The 22314-nt window shown below is 47.5% G+C and overlaps 1 protein-coding gene across 1 annotated transcript in view; it reads right to left on the bottom strand.

Moving 5' to 3' along the window:
- ADIPOR1 (adiponectin receptor 1) overlaps positions 1-22314 on the bottom strand; it is a 35347-nt gene that overhangs the window by 10769 nt on the left and 2264 nt on the right. Inside the window, exons 2-4 of the mRNA XM_079947045.1 lie at positions 18265-18337; positions 8995-9221; positions 3528-3644 (exon numbers count right to left, since the gene is read on the bottom strand). Coding sequence (XP_079803171.1) covers positions 3528-3644; positions 8995-9135 — 258 coding nt within the window. The 5' untranslated portion in view covers positions 9136-9221; positions 18265-18337. The remainder of the gene's footprint in view (positions 1-3527; positions 3645-8994; positions 9222-18264; positions 18338-22314) is intronic.

The following is a 22314-nucleotide window of genomic DNA, read 5'->3' as shown; positions in this document are numbered from 1 at the left end:
GGCTAGCTCCCCAGAAAACAAATCCTTTGCAGATCTGGTGCTTTACCAACTGCCCTGGCTCCCGGTGGAGTACAGGGTCAGGTTCAAGGTGCTGGTTTTGACCTTTAAAGCACTACGCGGCCTAGGACCCACGCAACTACGGGACCGCCTCTCCTGGTAGGCCCCGCGGAGGACATTAAGGTCCACAAATGACAACACTTTGGAGGTCCCAGGTTGCAAGCTGGTTAGATTGGTCTCAACTAGGGTCAGGGCCTTTTCAGTACTGGCCCCGACTTGGTGGAATGCTCTGTCACAAGAGACCAGGGCCCTGTGGGACTTGACATCTTTCCGCAGGGCCTGCAAGACAGAGCTGTTCCGCCTGGCCTTTGGTTTGGACTCAGTCTGACCCTTATGTTTCCATCCCCTTATGGTTTTGATCTATGGGGCTGCATTTTAAATTGCATTTTAACCTGTATTTTAAATTGGTTTTCCCCCTATTATGTTTTTACTGTAATTTTACTGGTGCTGGCCGCCCTGAGCCCGGCTCTGGCTGGGGAGGGCAGGGTATAAATAAAATCTATTATTATTATTATTATTATTATTATTATTATTATTAGTCACAAAAGCACCATTTGGTGTCGTAGAAATTTTCAACTAAATCAAGGGTGAGGGACCTCAGGCTTGTGGGAGGTTAAATGTGACCCAAATGTCTGCCCACCATTGCTTTGGATTGTGCCCATTTTTGCCTCTCGGCCGACATGGCCCCTGGGAGGTTGCCCAGAAAGGAAGGTGGCCCTCAACCTGTAAAGGGCTCCCCGTCCCGGTCTAAAAATTTAATTCCATTAACAGGAAGAAGTGGATTTGATGCCTCCAAAACAAGCCTGGCCATACAGAGATGGGATTGTTCTGGAGGAAGAACCACAGACCACTTCTTTCAAATTGGCGAGGATTTGTAACTGGACTGGGCTGTGAGCTCCTTCCGTTATTTTATTTCCAGGGAACTGCTTGACTGGCCAAAGCTTATAGGAGTCTCTTGGGCAGGAGGACGGGGGCCTCTAGATTGGACTACTGCAATGCGCTCTACGTGGGGCTACCTTTGAAGGTAACCCAGAAACTACAATTAATCCAGAATGTGGCAGCAAGACTGGTGACTGGGAGCGGCCGCCAAGACCACATAACACCGGTCCTGAGAGATCTGCATTGGCTCCCAGTACGTTTCCGAGCACACTTCAAAGTGTTGGTGCTGACCTTTCAAGCCCTAAACGGCCTCGGGCCAGTATACCTGAAGGAGCGTCTCCACCCCCATCGTTCTGTCCGGACACTGAGGTCCAGCGCCGAGGGCCTTCTGCAGTTCCCTCCTTGCAAGAAGTGAGGTTACAGGGAACCAGACAGAGGGCCTTCTCGGTAGTGGCGCCCACCCTATGGAACGCCCTCCCTTCAGATGTGAAGGAAATAAGCAGCTATCTTCTTTTTAAAAGACATCTGAAGGCAGCCCTGTTTAGGGATGTTTTTGATATTTAATGCTGTATTGTTTTTAACACTTGACTGGGAGCCCCCCAGGGGTATAAATAATAAATTATTATTATTATTATTATTATTATTATTATTATTATTATTATTATTATTAGTTCTCTAACTTCCACAAGACTCAGAAGACAGCAATGGTCAAGTGTCAGCGGAGGGAGGGAGTGAGGAGGAGGTCAGCAGGGAAGTTAACTCTTTATTCAAGGAAACAAGGTCTACTCAGGAGGCGTGGCCTAGTGAGCACAGCAACTTGTCCCAGTAGATCTTGCCCCTATGAGGCAGTTGTGGGGAGTGAAGGTCCCAACCTTCCCACAGCTGCCTAAATCTCCCCCTCTCCCTGGTCCCTCCCAAGCAATCTGAGACTTTGCCAATGCCCCTGTCTCTGCTGTTCACACCTCTTCTGGTTCAGGGAGACGAGAAGGATGGGTTGTTGGTCGCAGCAGGAGAGGGCGATTCCCTGGCTTCTTTGCTAGCCTGGCTCTTCTTTGCTTCTTGGCCTCCCTACTTCCACTCTCCTTTGAGAGGCACAAATACAAGATGGGTGACACCTGGCTTGAGAGCAGTACATGTGAAAAGGATCTAGGAGTCTTGGTTGACCACAAACTTGACATGAGCCAACAGTGTGACGCGGCAGCTAAAAAAGCCAATGCAATTCTGGGCTGCATCAATAGGAGTATAGCATCCAGATTAAGGGAAGTAATAGTGCCACTGTATTCTGCTCTGGTCAGACCTCACCTGGAGTACTGTGTCCAGTTCTGGGCACCACAGTTCAAGAAGGACACTGACAAACTGGAACGTGTCCAGAGGAGGGCAACCAAAATGGTCAAAGGCCTGGAAACGATGCCTTATGAGGAACGGCTAAGGGAGCTGGGCATGTTTAGCCTGGAGAAGAGGAGGTTAAGGGGTGATATGATAGCCATGTTCAAATATATAAAAGGATGTCACATAGAGGAGGGAGAAAGGTTGTTTTCTGCTGCTCCAGAGAAGCGGACACGGAGCAATGGATCCAAACTACAAGAAAGAAGATTCCACCTAAACATTAGGAAGAACTTCCTGACAGTAAGAGCTGTTTGACAGTGGAATTTGCTGCCAAGGAGTGTGGTGGAGTCTCCTTCTTTGGAGGTCTTTAAGCAGAGGCTTGACAACCATATGTCAGGAGTGCTCTGATGGTGTTTCCTGCTTGGCAGGGGGTTGGACTCGATGGCCCTTGTGGTCTCTTCCAACTCTATGATTCTATGATTCCTGCTTCGGCTTCTGCCTCTGATTCCGGACTGCTCTCTGCCACAGACTTCCTGCTCACTAAACCCTGTTGCCTCTTCAGCTTCTGACACCTTCTCCCCCCAGCCTGCTCCTTCTTCTTCCTCTGACTGCTCGTCGTGCCCCCATGCCACTCCCCAGGCTCTGAGCCTCCTTCCCTCGGGGGTTCCCCAGCTGGTGCCTCCCACTGTTCCGCTGCGTCCAGCCGGTCCATGACATCAAGGGTCTAACAAACACCCCGAGGTTCTCACATTCCCCACCCCTTTTTGAGATCTAGTATACCTGAAAAAGCATCTCCACCCCCATCGTTCTGCCCGCACACCGAGGTCCAGCTCCGAGGGCCTTCTGGCGGTTCCCTCCCTGCAAGAAGCCAAGTTACAGGGAACCAGGCAGAGGGCCTTCTCGGTGGTGGCACCCACCCTGTGGAACACCCTCCCACCAGATGTCAAAGAGAAGAACAACTACCAGACTTTTAGAAGACATCTGAAGGCAGCCCTCTTTAGGGAAGCTTTTAATGTTTAACAGACTGCTGTATTTTGATACTTTGTTGGAGTCTGCCCAGAGTGGCTGGGGAGCCCAGCCAGATGGGCAGGATATAAATAATAAATTATTATTATTATTATCAAACTCAAACTCGATTTGCCGTGCTCCTGTTTGGCTTGCAAAGCAAGGAAGAAAGCCAGAGGACAGAGCATACCCAGGTCTGCAGCTGAAAGAATGGAAGCCTGCAGCCCCAATCCCGGCTTAGAGCGCCAACCCAAAGTTACCTTGTATACAAATTCTTCCATTTTCTCCATTGCATGATGCGCCTGGAGAGGGAGGGTCAGCACACGAACCTCCTCTTCCTCTTCCTCCTGAGTTGCCGGGCATGGCTGGTCTTGAACCTAGGAGGAGGAGAAGATCACACAGCCTGAGCAAAGGGCAAGGGGTCAGACTGAAAATGCTCTTGAATATTAAAGAGATATTCCAAACTCATGGGTTCCTTTCGGACCACCTGTTTATAGAGTGTTTGTCCTGAGTGGTTTGCAGGGAGCTTGCCAAAGCACACATTATCCCACATCTTACAGTACAACTTTCCCAGCAATTTCCTTATTATTATTATTTTTTTTTTAAAAAACCTATTATTTTTTTTAAAAAACCTAGTGGGACTTGACATCTTTCCGCAGGGCTGCAAGACAGAGCTGTTCCACCTGGCCTTTGGTTTGGACTTGGTCTAACCCTTATGTTTCCCTCCCCTTACGGGGAGGAGATTTCACCCCTCCCATATCCAAGAATCTGCTGATGTTCTCTGCTGATTCTCCAGAGAGGAGGGGCGGTTTTCTGCTCTCTACTTATTCCGCTCCAGCCTCACATCAAAGTGTCGGGGGGGGGGGGAGAGAGAGAGAGACACTGAGTGTTAGAGAGAGATCGTGTGTATAGATAAGGTTGCTGCTAAGAGCAGCTGCAGACACTCAGTGCAGTTCAGCATTTTCGTTTAGACCTCATTTAGCTTTGTATATAGTTGTGTATTATAGCTGTAGATAGAATAAAGAAGACATTCTACAGAGCTGCTCTCCAAGTCGTTTATGCTCTGCTATACTCTCTGCTGTACGACGACTGTCTTCTTGTGGAAGTGAATCCGGTGCTCACAACTCTAAGCTGTGAGTCCACACCACTTTGACCTGTTCCTGTGCAGAAGGTGGTCTCTGGAAGTGCTACCCAGCTCGCCTAGCCCATTCGGGCTGAAGTGGATGAGTCCAGTTGGTGGCACTGGCTCAAGGGCGGTGCTGACATACGGTCTTGATCTATGAGCTACTATTAAAACGAGGCTGCATTTTAACCTGTATTTTAAACTGGGGTTTTTTCTCCCCCCCCCCTTTTTCCCCTTACAGTGGTACCTCGGGTTAAGAACTTAATTCCTTCCAGAGGTCCGTTCTTAACCTGAAACTGTACTTAACCTGAAGAACCACTTTCGCTAATGGGGCCTCCTGCTGCCGCTGCGCCACCAGAGAACGATTTCTGTTCTCATCCTGAAGCAAAGTTCTTAACCTGAAGCACTATTTCTGGGTTAGCGGAGTCTCTAACCTGAAGCGAATGTAACCTGAAGCGTATGTAACCTGAGGTACCACTGTATTATGTTTTTACTGTGATTTTATTGGCGTTAGCCACCCTGAGCCTGGCTCTGGCCGGGGAATAAATAAAATTTATTATTATTATTATTATTATTATTTTGGGGTGGGTCTGTGGGGAAGTGGGTTTCTTGCACAAGACCTCCACAGCACAAGGTGAGATTTTATTTCCTGTGCTTCAGACTTAGGAGGCTTTTTATCAACCACACCAGCTCAGGAAATATGGATGTCACGATTTATGCACCATTTCTTTCCCTTATTGGTGATTGTTTGTTTGCTTTGTGTGTTTGTGTGTGTATGTGTGTGTGTGCAATACCCTGTTACTGCACTTTTGGGTTGTTAATAACGGAGATATCTAAATAAAACAGTAAGAGCACAGCCTGAAATTGCTTGAAGGTGATTGAAGCCCACTTGACACCAGAAAACATCTCCAGTTTTGTACAGAGCAGTATAGGAGGGCCACAGACAGACAGCAAGCAAGGAGCGCATGGTAAGCAGCAGGAGAAGGCGCAGCCATCAGAGAACTCCAGCCACCCAAAAGGAACCCCCTCTGTGACTGTCTGCACATGTAGCAAGACCAGTCTAACCCTGCTGCAGCCCTAATCCCAGATTTCCTTTGCAGAAAGGATTAAAGGTAACGGCATTTCCTCGTCTGCTGCTAAGAGGGCAACTCAAATTGGCAAACTCCATTTCTCTCCCTGGCTGGGGCCCAGGAAACAAACTCGCAGCCCGCCAAAGCAGAACAGAGGAGGGCAGGCTCTCCTTTTCAGCCACCCGTCTCCTACAAGGCGGGCTTCGGCGTAGGAGGCCTGTTCGCCAGCTCAAAGCTCTGCCTGCTACGTTCTCAGCACAATGAGGAAAAAACAAGGCAGGTTTGCAGTTGCAAGGAGAAGTGGGACTGTGAGAGGAAGCGTAATCTTGGAGTTGCATCGCACGGGCAGTTCTGCAAATGGGCAAAGGGAAGAAGCAAAGCCTGAAGGCTCTCAGTCCAGCACTGCGGAAGACTCTGCAAAATCTATACATTCCAGCTGTGAGAAAATGCCGCAAGGGCCGCTTTTGCCCTGCGCACACACACATCCCCAGACCTGGAGCCCTCCAGATGTTTGGGACGAAGTCTCCCATCAGCCCCAGATGTGCTGGCCGAGCCCGAAACATCTGAAGGGCATCGGAAAGCAAAAGAAGGGTCTATCTTAATCAAATGCCATTGAGCTCTTGCATTTAATGCTAGTACCGTATTTTTCGCTCTATAAGACGCACCAGACCACAAGACGCACCTAGTTTTTGGAGGAGGAAAACAAGAAAAAAAATATTCTGAATCTCAGCAGCCAGAACAGCGAGAGAGATTGCTGCGCAGTGAAAGCAGCAATCCCTCTTCCCGTTCTGGCTTCTGGAATAGCTGCGCAGCCTGCATTCGCTCCATAAGACGCACACACATTTCCCCTTACTTTTTAGGAGGGGAAAAGTGAGTCTTATAGAGCAAAAAATACGGTAATTCTACTGGTGTGTTCAAGGGTTGGAATTGGATTGGGAAGACCTTCTCAGCCATGAAGGTCACTGGATGTCTCTGGGCCGGTCGCTTTCACCCATTCTAAACAATTATATTGTTATATGCCAAGAGATGTGGATCCAGCACTGCGCAGAATCACAACACCGATAGGCTAGGTGAAGGTCAAAACAGGGGATCACACAAGCTGACAAGATTACAGCTACAAAGCCGCTAATAGGATTTGCCAGTATATTTATGGTTGTTTGACAAAGACATGGAAAGAGCCTTAATGCCTAGAATGAAGACTGAGAGACTTGATTGGGCACTGCTGACTATACTATCACTGGCAAACTATCATTTTATGAAACCAAATTCCTTCTAGTAGCACCTTAGAGACCAACTAACCTATCTGAAGACATGTGCATGCACACGAAAGCTCATACCAATAACAAACTTAGTTGGTCTCTAAGGTGCTACTGGAAGGATTTTATTTTATTTTTAGTTTTAGTTTCGACTACGGCAGACCAACACGCCTACCTACCTGTAACTATCATTTTATGGTATCTTGGAAGCGGGGCTTTCTCTGGGGTAGGGACAACCTTCTGGAACTTTCTCTCCCTTGCCCCTTGCCAAATGGGAGGAACCAATGCGATGAGCTTCAAATGACAACTGGAACGTCACCTGTTTTCTCTCTGTTTTCCACGACCCACAATTGATCTGCTATGCTTTTGCCTTGCTGGGATTTTATGGTTTCATATGACACTGGTGTCTTTTAGGCAGGGTGCACACCATATATTTAAAGTATGCACAGAATGAATCCTGGGAACGGCTGTTTACTCTTCACAGAGCTACAATTCCCAGCACCCAAGATGTCCCAATGTACAGACATTGTGGTGTCTGGGTGTATATAACACGCACACACACAAACAAACACCTCTGTTATATTTGTTATCTTTTTGTAAACCACTTGCAGACTTTTCTGGGTCCGCAGACTTTTCCGGTGACGAACAGCATATAAATACATGAAATAAAATGATGGGTGTGTTCCCATCACAAATTCAGACACATCTCCTTGTAAGAAGGAGCGGGGCTTGAGAAGACCCTGCTCCCCCTCCTCCGGCCTTATTTATTCCCAGTGGAGAACGCAAAGTTCCCTGGAGGTACAATGCTTAAATCCTGCCATGCTTGTATGGTTTATATTTACTTATTTAGAAGGATTCGTAAACCACTGAAAGAATAGTGTGCAAATAAAGCAGAAGATAAAGCAAAGCTAAAATCCACAGAACATTAAAAAAAAACATGCCTAAACATCCATCATTACAAAGCAATAAAACCAGCAAAACTAATACAGGAAATGAAATTATTATTAATTATTAATTATTATTATTATTATTATTATTATTATTATTATTATTATTATTATTTGTATTTCTCGATAGGCTTGTGGGTGGCAAGCAACTATAGCAATATAGCAAGAGCATTTGTCTAATGTCAGTAACTAAAAAGGTAAAGGGACCCCTGACCATTAGGTCCAGTCGTAGCCGACTCTAGGGTTGCGGTGCTCATTGCGTTTTACAGGCCGAGGGAGCTGGCGTACAGCTTCCGGGTCATGCGGCCAGCATGAGTAAGCCGCTTCTGGCAAACCAGAGCAGCACACGGAAACACCGTTTACCTTCCCACTGGAGTGGTACCTATTTATCTACTTGTACTTTGGAACTGCTAGGTTGGCAGGAGCAGGGACCGAGCAACAGGAGCTCACCCCGTCGTGGGGATTCGAACCGCCGACCTTCTGATCGGCATGCCCTAGGCTCTGTGGTTTAACCCACAGCGCCACCCGCGTCCCTATGTCAGTAACTGGGGCATGCTAAATTACGTGTGTTGACATGCAGCTAGAAGATCAACCTTAAAGGTATTTCTTTACGGTCCAGTACAGTGGTACCTCGGGTTAAGTACTTAATTCGTTCTGGAGGTCCGTTCTTAACCTGAAACTGTTCTTAACCTGAAACACCACTTTAGTTAATGGGGCATCCTGCTGCTGCTGCACCGCCGGAGCACGATTTCTGTTCTTAACCCGAGGTACTATTTCTGGGTTAGTAGAGTCTGTAACCTGAAGCGTCTGTAACCTGAGGTACCACTGTATACCTGAAGAAGCGTCTCCACCCCCATTGTTCTGCCCGGACACTGAGGTCCAGCGCCGAGGGCCTTCTGGCGGTTCCCTCCCTGCGAGAAGCCAAGTTACAGGGAACCAGGCAGAGGGCCTTCTCGGTGATGGCGCCTGCCCTGTGGAACGCCCTCCCAGCAGATGTCAAAGAGAACAACAACTACCAGACTTTTAGAAGGCAGCCCTGTTTAGGGAAGCTTTTAATGGTTGATGCATAAATGTATTTTAATATTTTGTTGGAATCCGCCCAGAGTGGCTGGGGAAACCCTGCCATATGGGCGGGGTATAAATAACCAATTATTATTATATTTTTATTATCATTACAAGCATATCCTCCCTTTTCTCCAGGGAGCTGAGGGTGGTGCATGCATGGTCCCCGCCCTTCCCCATATTATTCACCCCACCACCCTGTAAGGCATTAATCTGAAAGTAGCTTTGCTTTAATGGGGTTTAGCATCTCTGGCAGGAAGCTTACTTACAATGGCCGAACTGGTTGCCACTTGGTCTCCTTTCTCCTCTAAGAGAGGTCCGAGCTCAGCCAGCTCCACAAGTTCCCTCTCCCTGCCGTTAGCTGAAGGCCCATTTCCTTGGCTGGCAACTGAGGCTTTGCGGGACGACATTTGGGCAACGCAGACACCAGGTCTCTTCCCCTTTCCGAAATCAGATGAATAGCAGGGTTGCCCAGCACCCTGACGAAGACTTCTCACTAGGAAGAAGAACAAGTTAATTTGTAAACCGGTCTGTTTCTGAAAAGATGTGCTTTTCCCCCCTCCAGACACATATTGGATGTTCCTTCTCAGAGAAGCTTGGAACACTTCCAGATTCTCCTCTTTCTTCATTAACTGAATAGAGCTGCCACCCAGTTAAAGGCATCTTAGCCGATTAATTGCAGAAGTTTTGGTAAACCAAATCTGTATCACAGGGGGAGAAAGTGCTGAAAGTTGGGGCAGGGAAATCATTTCAGTGATTGCGGATGATTAATTTTTCAAAATTAAATATTGGCACGCTGCTTTTCCAGCAACACTGAGCTCAAAGCAGCTCACCATAATGACGAAACAACACTTCCATCAATATATCTGTCTCCAAAATCACAAGGCCATGCAAGTGAAGCAAAAGCAAAACATTCAATAGGCAAGTAATGCAGATACATGCAAGCTCAGAAAAATTCAGAAATGGCTTTTCAGAAATGGCTGCTGAGCAAAACCCAGTTTCACTTGGCACAATCTCCCAGGGAAGTATGCCTCCTATATCACAGCAGATTGAAAGATGCATTCACTGTGTGAGATAGGAAGGATATTCCATCTAGGTTACTGCACTTAAGGGTCATTTCAAGTAGTTAAAACACGCACTCTGCTTTACAGCCCAGTACACAGGTGGCGCTGTGGGTAAAAGCCTCAGCGCCTAGGACTTGCCAATCGCATGGTTGGCGGTTCGAAACCCCGCGGCGGGGTGCGCTCCCGTCGTTTGGTCCCAGTGCCTGCCAACCTAGCAGTTCGAAAGCACCTCCGGGTGCAAGTAGATAAATAGGGACCGCTTACCAGCGGGAAGGTAAACGGCGTTCCGTGTGGTGCGCTGGCTTGCCAGATGCAGCTTGTCACGCTGGCCACGTGACCCAGAAGTGTCTGGGGACAGCACTGGCTCCCGGCCTATAGAGTGAGATGAGCGCACAACCCTAGAGTCTGGCAAGACTGGCCCGTACAGGCAGGGGTACCTTTACCTTTACACTTCTTAAAAAATAAAGAATGGATCAAAAATTTTAAAATTGCTTTGTTGGACTTGGTTAAATAAAACAATGGGGGTCTTATTGTTATTCTAAAGCAGCAATGCTGCAGCAAGCAAAGGCACTAGCAGCTCAGTCAGCTGCTTGTGGCTGCAAAGCCAGACAGGATGTATGTGACTGTTGCCATGGAAACAAAGGGGCAGTCCATTCTGTACTGAGCACCGGATGTTAGCTCAGTGTGTGTGTCATATGACCTGTACAGGATGTACATGGGTGGAGTTTGAAGTTTCTCTCTGTTTGTTGAACAGAGCAGACATGTTTTCTCTGTACTGAAGTGAAAGACAGGAATAAAGACAATGTAGATTCATTTCTGTCTGTGTCTGATTCCCCTCCCTGGGGATATGCTGGAGTGGGGATATGCTGGAGAGCAGGGAGGAAGAAAAGCAGTTGGTGTGTTTTTCTCACAGCCTGAGGAAAATCGCCGGAACGGACCTCGTGTGTTTTTACTGCCGGGAGTCGCCGGAGGGAGGTCAAAGGAATTCAGCCGGTGCCTGGAGAGATAGGCACATACCTCTGACCGACCCTGAATTCTGACATTGGTAGCAGAGGATGGTTGCTACGATCCATGGGAGTCTGCATCAAGGAGACTGTATTCATCCCTCTCCATGGAAGCCTGAGATGGAGGCTGATTCTCTGCAGCTAGAAGCTGACCAGAAGAAGCTGAAAGCCAAGCTACGAAGCCCAGGTATGAGATTTTCGGGCTTAAGAGTGTGAATGCAGATGGATTAATTCTCTGCTTCATGGGAGCAACGTTTGGAAAAAACAGCTCCGAGAGAGAAGAGTCTGCATTCCAAACATTCCTGTGGTTTTTCCTGTCCAAGGAAAGGAATGTGGTTGCTTAGCAACGCAAGATAAGAGCTGGAAGTCAGGCTATGCCCAAAGAGGCACAAACAGCTCGTGTTTTGACTAGGCCTTACAAAGGAACTGTGAAAGGGGACTTTCCAAGCGGCCAGTGTTATTGCTGCCAGGTGCACAGAGTGTAAACAAGCCAGCTATTGGATTTTAGAGGCTTGTGTTTGAGAGTCAATGCAAGGACTCAAAATGGATGCCAAAAAGGGGGGAGGCCTGCCTTCTCCACCCCTTTTGACCAGTGACAATTATGCATCTTGGTCTATTAAGATGAAGGCCCTGCTGCAGAATCAGAGACTGTTTGAGGTGATTGAGAACCCCATCCCTGCAGCACCAACGCGTGCTTGGGAGTCACAGGATATGAAGGCCAGAACTGCTATAATTCTGTGCGTGTCAGACCCTCAGCTTATTCATATACAAGATTTACCGCACGCGAAAGATGTTTGGGACACGCTGAGAAGGACACATCAGAGAGATGCAGGTTCTTCAGCATTGCTGTATTTTGAAAAGCTGACTAACCTGAGGCTTGCGCCTGATGGAGATGTTCAAGCGCACCTGACGGAAATGAAATTTCTGCGTCAGCAGATGGTGGAACGCAATTTCCGTCTGCAGGAGGAAGTGTTTTGCTTCATGGTGATCAACAGCCTGAATCGGACTTACAAAACGGTTGCCAGTCAGCTGGGGTCTCTCCCAGCGCAAGATCTAACGTCGGACAGGGTCTTTGCCGTGGTTCTTTGTGAACATGACAGACTTGCCGCCCTGGAAGTCAAGGACAGGGGGAGGGAAGAACGGAGTTCAGACACCCCCACTGCTGTAGCTACTGGAGGAAACGCTGTAGCTTTGAGCGTTGTCCGATGCCACGATTGTGGACAGACTGGGCATCTTCAGCGGAACTGCAGGAAGCCACGTCAGAACAAAGGAGCCAAGGGAAGCTCCACGAAGTCTGAGGCGTCAGGCAGAAGGTATGCCAAGTCACAGGCGAAGCCTGCAAAGGCTTTGATGTCCCTAAAAGCCACACCACAAGTGGGGAATTCCTTCGTTTTAGACACGGGAGCGACGGTTCACATGACCCATCGCAGGGATTTGTTTTCGTCGTTTAAGAAGCAAAGCTTCGTTGTACAACAAGCCAACGGTCAAGAGCTGGAAGCCACCGGAATTGGGACTGTGTATCTTAAAAGTCTGAACTTGACTATAAACGATGTTTATTTGGTTCCAGAGTTGAAGTACAATCTGCTCAGCGTTTCGCAGATTGCCAAGAAGGGACTAAAACTGTCCTATGATGATCAACACTGCGAGATCTACAAAGATGGAGAGTTGTATCTTTCTGCCAAAGAGAAAGATGGACTGTATTTGTTGACTTTTGATCAAAGCGATTACATGGAATGTAATTCTTGTGATTCTAACATGATTTCTTTTGCAGGTGTAGCCAAGAAGAACGCCAAGCAGGTCACCTCGAGGGTCGACAAGGCTTTTCAGCGGATGTATGCTGATGTGATTGGTCCTTTAGCACCATCTAGAGGCAATGCAAAGTATTACCTAATATGTGTTGATTCTTTCACAGGTTTTGTCTGGATTTATCTTTTGGAGAGACCGAAAGAAGCCTTAGAAAGGTTTACAGAGTTTTGTGACAAGGTTAAAAATATGCATGATGCTGACATAGATTGTCTTTGCACAGATGAGAAGCCAATTTTTCTCTTACAGGATTTCCAGAGGTTCCTGAAGAAGAAAGGGATAAGACACAAAATTGCAGCTTCCGAAGAAGCTTGGAACAGATGTGTTTGTGTTAGGGTGAACAAAGAATTGCAAAAGGGAATGGAGGCGCAATTGCTTAGTTCACATCTGCCACATGAGTACTGGGCTGAGTCGCTAATGTCATTTTGTTACACGTGGTTGAGAAAGTTTTCAAATGAATTGGGAAGTTCTCCTTTTGAGAAACTGTTCCACAGAAAACCTTCTGTTGCCCATTTCAAGGTTTTCGGGTCTCATGTGAGAACAGAAGCTCCAGGTGGAGTAAAGAATGCCAGAGGCATTTTTGTGGGTTATGAAAAGGGTCTCTACAGAGTAATTTTGTCTGAATCTGGTCAGGTGATTCTCACAAAATTTCTAGAGAGTGCTCCTGAACAGGAGCGAGTGATTGTTCACACATTTCCCACAGGTGATGATGATGATTCTGATGATGAGTTTGATCTTATTGAGTTCAGTAGTACTGATAATGACAGCGATAGCTCAGACAGCTCAGTTGTCACAGTCATTGAGAGGACATCTCACACAATGACTAGACCCTCAGAAGAGGAGGATGAACCACTGATTAAGCTTAGTACTGGTTCTCCAGAGAGTTCAGAGGCTGAACCAGAAAGCAGAGAAGAGCAGCACCTCTTACGTAGGTCTGAGAGAGCAACGAAGGGTGTACCACCCAAGAGGTATTCAAAAGAGTTTGCCAACCAAGCTATTGCATGTGTTGCTGTTGTAAACGACCAAGGTCAAATTGAAGCTGTGTCTGAGTCAGAGACAAAGGCACAACAGAGAGTTGCTAACCAAGGTAATGCAGATGCACTCATTCCTTGGAAGTCACACAACCAGAGAGGTACATTGGTAAAACCAGAGGCGGGTAGTTCCAAGGATGGAACTGAAACAACAGGGGAGTGTTATACATATAACAACTGTTTGTTTTCTTCTCTGGATGACGCTTTGCTCGCAGCACGCATTGATACTTTAGGGGGAGTATGTTATTCTAAAGCAGCAATGCTGCAGCAAGCAAAGGCACTAGCAGCTCAGTCAGCTGCTTGTGGCTGCAAAGCCAGACAGGATGTATGTGACTGTTGCCATGGAAACAAAGGGGCAGTCCATTCTGTACTGAGCACCGGATGTTAGCTCAGTGTGTGTGTCATATGACCTGTACAGGATGTACATGGGTGGAGTTTGAAGTTTCTCTCTGTTTGTTGAACAGAGCAGACATGTTTTCTCTGTACTGAAGTGAAAGACAGGAATAAAGACAATGTAGATTCATTTCTGTCTGTGTCTGATTCCCCTCCCTGGGGATATGCTGGAGTGGGGATATGCTGGAGAGCAGGGAGGAAGAAAAGCAGTTGGTGTGTTTTTCTCACAGCCTGAGGAAAATCGCCGGAACGGACCTCGTGTGTTTTTACTGCCGGGAGTCGCCGGAGGGAGGTCAAAGGAATTCAGCCGGTGCCTGGAGAGATAGGCACATACCTCTGACCGACCCTGAATTCTGACACTTATTACTGAATTTGCTAGTCTACTTCTCTGCTTTGGGGGATTCCCCTAACCATTAAGCTGTTTTTCCAACGGCTTAGAAATTAGCCTTCGCCAACTCCTTTGATGTGTTTTCATGTCACGCCCCCCATCAAGTGTGTAATTTTTATGAATTAAAATAGTGTGTGTATACACACACACACACCTTGTAGAAGGGCAAAACTCCTACCAGGGGCTGTAGGGGATGCTCTCAAAGGATGGAGGCCCAACTAGCACTAATATTATGTTCTAAAAGCGCCAATCAGAAGTTCACTACTGAGGAACAATGTCCTTCAAACCACAAGAATTTGGCAACCTCGCTGAATGAATGGTGCCTGCAAATATACAGGCGTATTCCAAAATGAGATTTCAAAGAGCTGTGGTTCAAAGCCATTCAGAGAGAGAGAGAGAAGAAACCACAAAAGACCTTGCAAAATTCTATAAAATTAAGCTGCGTTTTGCCCTCAATTTTAGGCTAGCCGACATGATTCATCTAAGGGTGATGAATTTCTTTCCGCAGGGCCTGTAAGACAGAGTTGTTCCGCCTGGCCTTTGGTTTGGAGCCAATTTGATTCCCTCCCTCTCTTTCTTTTTTCTTTTCCTTCTCCTCCTGCAAGGAGGCTACATTTTAATATTTTAATGTTTCAATATTTTAATGTTGTATTTTAATGTTGTTTTTAAGTTGTAATCATTCAACTTGTTTTTATCATTGCTTGTAAGCCGCTCTGAGCCCGGCCTTGGCTGGGGAGGGCGGGGTATAAATAAAAATTATTATTATTATTATTATTATTATTATTATTATTATTGGACAAGGAAAGCAATGTGTTCCATATCTGGGTGGGGTGTGGGGAGAGAGAGTCCACAGATGCCAGTTGATCAAAAAGAAAGCCACAGAAATGAAGAATCATAGAATAGAATCATACAGTGGGTAGAGACCACAAGGGCCATCGAGTCCAACCCCCTGCCAAGCAGGAAACACCATCAGAGCACTCCTGACATATGGTTGTCAAGCCTCTGCTTAAAGACCTCCAAAGAAGGAGACTCCACCACACTCCTTGGCAGCAAATTCCACTGTCAAACAGCTCTTACTGTCAGGAAGTTCTTCCTAATGTTTAGGTGGAATCTTCTTTCTTGTAGTTTAGAACCATTGCTCCGTGTCCGCTTCTCTGGAGCAGCAGAAAACAACCTTTCTCCCTCCTCTATGTGACATCCTTTTATATATTTGAGCATGGCTATCATATCACCCCTTAACCTCCTCTTCTCCAGGCTAAACATGCCCAGCTCCCTTAGCCGTTCCTCATAAGGCATCGTTTCCAGGCCTTTGACCATTTTGGTTGCCCTCCTCTGGACACGTTCCAGTTTGTCAGTGTCCTTCTTGAACTGTGATGCCCAGAACTGGACACAGTACTCCAGGTGAGGTCTGACCAGAGCAGAATACAGTGGCACTATTACTTCCCTTAATCTGGATGCTATACTCCTATTGATGCAGCCCAGAATTGCATTGGCTTTTTTAGCTGCCGCGTCACACTGTTGGCTCATGTCAAGTTTGTGGTCAACCAAGACTCCTAGATCCTTTTCACATGTACTGCTCTCAAGCCAGGTGTCACCCATCTTGTATTTGTGCCTCTCATTTTTTTTGCCCAAGTGCAATACTTTACATTTCTCCCTGTTAAAATTCATCTTGTTTGTTTTGGCCCAGTTCTCTAATCTGTCAAGGTCGTTTTGAAGTGTGATCCTGTCCTCTGGGGTGTTAGCCACCCCTCCCAGTTTGGTGTCATCTGCAAATTTGATCAGGATGCCCTTGAGACCATCATCCAAGTCGTTGATAAAGATGTTGAATAAGATGGATCAAAATCCCTGTTTGCATGAGCGTAAGTGGTTATGTTCACAAACGTGGAGGAGGAATGCAAATTCTCACCAACTACAACCGCTTATGGTGGGGTTGGGGCAGCTATGACATTCCAGATGCCGAAGGACTCCAACATCCATCACCCCTGACCACAGGCCGTGCTGACTAGGGCTGATGGGAGTTGTAGTCCCAAAACTAGAAGGCTACAATTTCCACACCCTGGCCGTACAGGGACATAGGAAGCTGTACCGGCCGTAAGTGAAAATAAATTTGCAAGAATGGTGTGAGGATGGTGTGACAATACCCCACTCAACTCCTGGACTTAGAAGTTCCTCCCCACTCCCCACAACGGTGGACTACCAAGCAACCAGGAAGCATCAGGTCAGGGGTGGGCAAGGGTTACCTTGCCTGGACTGGTTCACTCCAGCGGAGATCCCTCCATGGGCCAGATCGGCACCTGCGCAGACGCAATTTCCGGTGTGTGCTCTGACGCGATTTCTGGCACTGCGGAAGCAAGTCCCTGCGTCGTGCTGCACCTGTTTAGCGCAGCGCGCGGGGACTCACCGAACCGGTGCCTCGGTTCAGGGGCAGCTCATGGGCCGGTTAAACGCCCCCCCATAGGCCGCTTGTGGCCCATGGGCCTGTGGATATTTCACCCCAACCCACTGCAAGAATCTCCTGACAATGTTTTCAGAAAGGAAGGGGCAGAATCTGCTCATCGCTTCTTCCGTTCCTGCCTGACTCTGTAGGAGTCTGAATGTTATCTGTGTAGAGATAAGATGACTGCATAAGCAACTGTAACATTCATGCAGTCTAGTAGCCTCCTTTAAAGGTAAAGGGACCCCTGACCATTAGGTCCAGTCGTGGCTGACTCTGGGGTTGCGGCGCTCATCTTGCTTTATTGGCCCTGGGAGCCGGCTTACAGCTTCCGGGTCATGTGGCCAGCATGGCTAAGCCGCTTCTGGCGAACCAGAGCAGCGCACGGAAACGCCGTTTACCTTCCTGCCAGAGTGGTACCTATTTATCTACTTGCACTTTGACATGCTTTTGAACTGCTAGGTTGGCCGGAGCAGGGACCGAGCAACGGGAGCTCACCCCGTCGCGGGGATTCGAACCGCCAACCTTCTGATCGGCAAGTCCTAGGCTCTGTGGTTTAACCCACAGCGCCACCCACGTCCCACCAAACTAAACTAGCCTGCTTTAGTCTTTAGTTTATTTTAGTTTGTAGTAGCTGTAAAAAAAAGATAGAAGTTAAGCTTCAGAGCCGTCGTTCGTGTAGTTCATACTCTGCTGTACGCTGCTGACTTTGGTGCTCACAGCTCAAAGTTCTGAGTCTGTGGCACTTAGACCTGCTCTCCCGCAGTGGAAGGTCTCTGGAAGTGCTTCCTAGCTCACCTAGCCCAGTCGGGGCTGAAGAGGTTGAGCCCAGTCATTGGCACAGGCTCAAAGGCGAAGCTGACAGGGCCTTAGGCTGCTGACCCCTGCATCAGGTGCTGTGGTCTCTAGAGAGCGAGGACAGCATCTTCTCACCTGGGTAGCTTGGCAGCCTGCAGTTCCTGATTCTTCCTGGCAGAAGAGGTGAGTAGAGAAGGCTCCGGGAAGAAAGGGGAGGAAGGAAATGCAAATGTCCTCTTCTCAAGGCTTGCTTTGATGTCAACACTGCTTCTGAGTCTGTGCCAACTGCTAAAACGCCTATACTAAAATGCACTGATTAACCTGAAGTTAGAGAACTGCTGGAGCCCTGGCAAAACCTACAGCAGACAAATATGCATTTCACATTCAGGGATGGGAGAGAGGCAATAACCCTACGGCCTTTGAGGCCCTTGGAGGACCCATCAGATTCATAATCCAACCCCTGTCAATTATTTGCTAAATTGTGCAGCTTCAAAGAGGACATTTAACCTCACTCCCTCAAAAGAAAACAACATTGCATTCATGCTGTTGAGGAGAACCTAGTTTAAATGCAGGAAGGAAGCGTTAAAGAGAAACTTAAGGGAGGCTGAGGAAAGGATTTATTACCTTTTGAGTTGTTGCACTTTGCAGGAAACTGGCTCACAGCTCCACCCAACTTGACATTCCAGCTCTGCAAAGCCTAGAAGCAGAATTTTCAAGGGATTAGATGCGCACACTTTTGCTCTCTGATGCAGGAAAAGCTTGTCTGGCATTTGCCCAACTGTGCTTAGGTGTTGCACAGCTTCTGCTCGTTTGCAAAACTCCCTTCCTTCCTATTTCGTTCACGTCCTTACTATTTCTCACCCTACAGTTTCATTATTCCGGCAGTCCAAATAATTACCCTTTGGGTAAACTTTAGGAAGCTTACAGAGAATGTTTTGATCCAGACTTTTCTCTTTCTTTCTCATCTCACTTTTTACTATAAGAGGGGTTAGCTGTTTTAAACAACACTGTGCCAACACCCAATATCACAAGCGCAAAATTTATGCATGACAAACATGTATATGCAATACATGCCCATGAATTACCATTATTAATAATCATTTTATATATAGTGATGTATATAAGCAGTGTAAAGGTAAAGGGACCCCTGACCATGAGGTCCAGTCGTGACCGTCTCTGACGCGCTCATCTAGCTCTATAGGCCGAGAGAGCCGGCGTTTGTCCGCAGGCAGCTTCCGGGTCATGTGGCCAGCATGACTAAGCTGCTTCTGGTGAACCAGAGCAGCGCACGGAAACGCCGTTTACCTTCCCGCCAGAGCGGTACCTATTTATCTACTTGTACTTTGACATGCTTTCGAACTGCTAGGTTGGCAGGAGCAGGGACTGAGCAACGGGAGCTCACCCAGTCGTGGGGATTCGAACTGCCGACCTTCTGATCGGCAAGTCCTAGGCTCTATGGTTTAACCCACAGCACCACCCGCGTCCCCCCTTAATATAAGCAGTGCAAAATGGGGGGGTGCAGTTTAAAACACAGATCACAATAACATTTACAACATATATGGATGCGTAACACCAGAAATTATCATTCATTTAAAGAGTAAGTTTAGTGTAGTGGTTCACATGTTGGACTGGGACCTGGGAGACGAGGGTTCAAATCCCCACGCAGGCATGAAGCTCACTGGATGTCCTTGGGCCAAGTCACTGCTTCTCAACCTAACATTGTCTCACACTGGCCGGGGCATTTTCTCAGCACTCTCCTTATTGCACAAAGTCTTATCTTGTGGGAGTGGGGAGACAGCTTTGTTGCACAAGACCTCTCAACTGATTTTAATTGTGCAGCCAGAGTTTACCCCCAAACAGTGGCAGTCTGGAAGTGCCCACAGATTCCCCAGCTAAGCTTGGCAACGGTGGCAGGAACAAGAGGGGCCTTCTTAGACTTGAGGAATATTGCCCTTTGAAACCACCTCCCACAATACGTTGGATGCTTGCAAAAGGCATCTCACTCACAATCATTACCAAACTTCCACTTCCTGAGGCACAACTGCTGTGGGGGTAGCAAAAGTGCGTTCTAGGAGCAACGCTCAGCTCACACAGAGCCCAGCAAGCCTGGATTCACTGTTTCCACAGAAAAACTGACTAAATAGTAAAAAACAACCAACTCTATGGAAAGAGTAGACTCTGATTAAATTGGGGCAGGCGGAGGATACGGGGTGCCATTTTTGAGATGGGATGTTGTGTGGACTCTGTACAAAAAGCCAGCGACCTCACAACATCACTTCCACAGCTGCCACGTAGAAGCACTCCCAGAATCCTCAACAGCAGCTTTTAAATTTTCATCGTTTAGGAATATCCTTCCACATCAGTTGCCAGCCAAAATATTCCTGGCATGTTGATAGAGGATTGGGGGCGGGGGTCTATTTTAGGACACAGAAGAGACTCGGGTGGCGCTGTGGGTTAAACCACAGAGCCTAGGACTTGCCGATCAGAAGGTCAGCAGTTCGAATCCCTGCGACGGGGTGAGCTCCCGTTCCTCGGTCCCTGCTCCTGCCAACCTAGCAGTTCAAAAGCATGTCAAAGTGCAAGTAGATAAATAGGTACTGCTCCGGCGGGAAGGTAAACGGCGTTTCCGTGCGCTGCTCTGGTTCGCCAGAAGCGGCTTAGTCATGCTGGCCACATGTACGCCGGCTCCCTCGGCCAGTAAAGCGAGATGAGCGCCGCAACCCCAGAGTCGGTCACGACTGGACCTAATGGTCAGAGGTCCTTTACCTTTACCTATTTTAGGACACACACCGGCCAGGCCAGTTGAGTCTCAGTGTGTGAACAATTGTAGAAGACACACAAGCAGGTTCACCCGTGGCTGTGCATTACAATGGAAAAGGCAATAATGGAACGCAAGGTAATCTTCAAGTGTGTTTATTCTTCATTAAAAAATCTAACCATAGAGCCAGCATGGACCATCTTAATGCAACCTCTTTTGATCACCGGAGCATTCTTAGAGACTTTCTCTTTGCTAAACAAAAATATTAGTTTACTGAGATCACTGGCATACAGTCCCTGAAAGGTTGCAACCCTGAAGATGAACAGAAACTTGCAAGGTGTGTGGGGCTCACTCTCCCTTTGCAGGACAGTTTGAGATCCAACGTAGTAAACGGACTCATTCTCTGCCAGCCATTCGACCAACCTACACCAAGGGGATCCAACATGGTGCCCTCCAAGTGTTGTTGGACTACTACTCCCATCAGCCCCACTCAGCACAGCTAACGGTCAGGAATGATGGGAGTTGTACTCCAGCAACGCTTGGAGGGCACTATGTTGCCTACCTCTGGCTTACACTGACTGGTCACAGCTCTCCAGGACTGCTGGGGATTGAACCTGCAACCTTCTGCCCTTTGCCTCTGAACAACAGCCTTGATCACGAAAGACAAGTAAAGCCGTTTGCTCCATTTGCCTCCAGTCTGGAGCCAGGAGTTAGCTTTGGCTCACTGCCTGCACCCAACAAGCTCAAACAAATACAGACGAAAAGAATCAGTTCCGCAAGTCTCTTCGTCTTGCGGTTTTTTCGTCTTGCGAAGCAAGCCCATTAGCGGCTTAGCGCTATTAGCGGCTTAGAAAAAGGGAGGGGGAGGGAAAAAAACCCGCAGGAACTCGCAAGACATTTTTGTCTTGCGAAGCAAGCCCATAGGAAATTCGTTTTGCGAAGCACCTCCAAAACGGAAAACCCTTTCGTCTAGCGAGTTTTCCGTCTTGCGAGGCATTCGTCTTGCGGGGCACCACTGTAGCAGGCTTCCACTTCTGTTTGGGATCGGGGCTATCCCTCCTCCTCCTCCTCCTGCACAGACGCATGTCACCCGAAAGAATTTGAGATCCTGCCGTGAGAGGGGCAAGTGAGATGGCCAAATCCTGACCCCGAATAACCCTGCATGCCTCTTTTAAGGAAAAACATTCTCTTCTCCAGCAATAGATTGAGGAAACGCTATCAGAGCACAGCTAATAGCTGGTTCCTTTTCCCCAGAAGAGCTTTAAAGAAAACAGCCTCTATTGCGAAAGAAAACAACTGGTAACACAGCTTGCTGGATTATGCAAAGCCACTGGAAGGCAAGAGTAGCCAGCAGCAAAGGTAGAACTGTCAAGTCCTCTTTTCCTCTAGCACTGCGTAAGAACTTAAGAAGAGCCTGGCCTGTAGACTGTAGATAAGATGTGTGAGGGGGGTGGAGTTATTGGAGGGCATTTAAACTTGGAATCAAATCATTCCATTTGGTAATTAATAGGAGTTTGCAAGAATGGGATCACAATACCCCCAACCACCACCCTCAGCAGGTCAGAAACATGCCAAGCCACTCCTGGCTACAGCAGTTTCTGCCACTATAAGCTCTTTATCCCCAGGATTAAACCTAGACAGGAAGCAAAAGGCAAGGAAATATGGGCATCTGTGGACTGTGAGAGTGACCAAAGAGCAACGTTCTTCGTAGGTGAGAGGAGAGAAGCTGCTGTCTATGGGGCAAGAATAATAATAATAATTTTTAATTTATATACCACTCTGCGTCTGAAGATCACAGGGCAGTTTATCAACATAAAACAACAACTTGACTGATAGAATCATAAAATCTTAGAGTTGGAAGGGACCCCAAAGGTCATTTGGTCCAACTCCATGCAATGCCGGAATCTCAGCTAAAG

This window comes from Podarcis cretensis (genome assembly GCF_951804945.1).
Source record: "Podarcis cretensis genome assembly, chromosome: 12".
In the NCBI taxonomy this organism is placed as follows: Eukaryota; Metazoa; Chordata; class Lepidosauria; order Squamata; family Lacertidae; genus Podarcis; species Podarcis cretensis.
The sequence above is the reverse complement of the archived record's forward strand: the minus strand, read 5'-3'. Positions and strand labels throughout refer to the sequence as shown.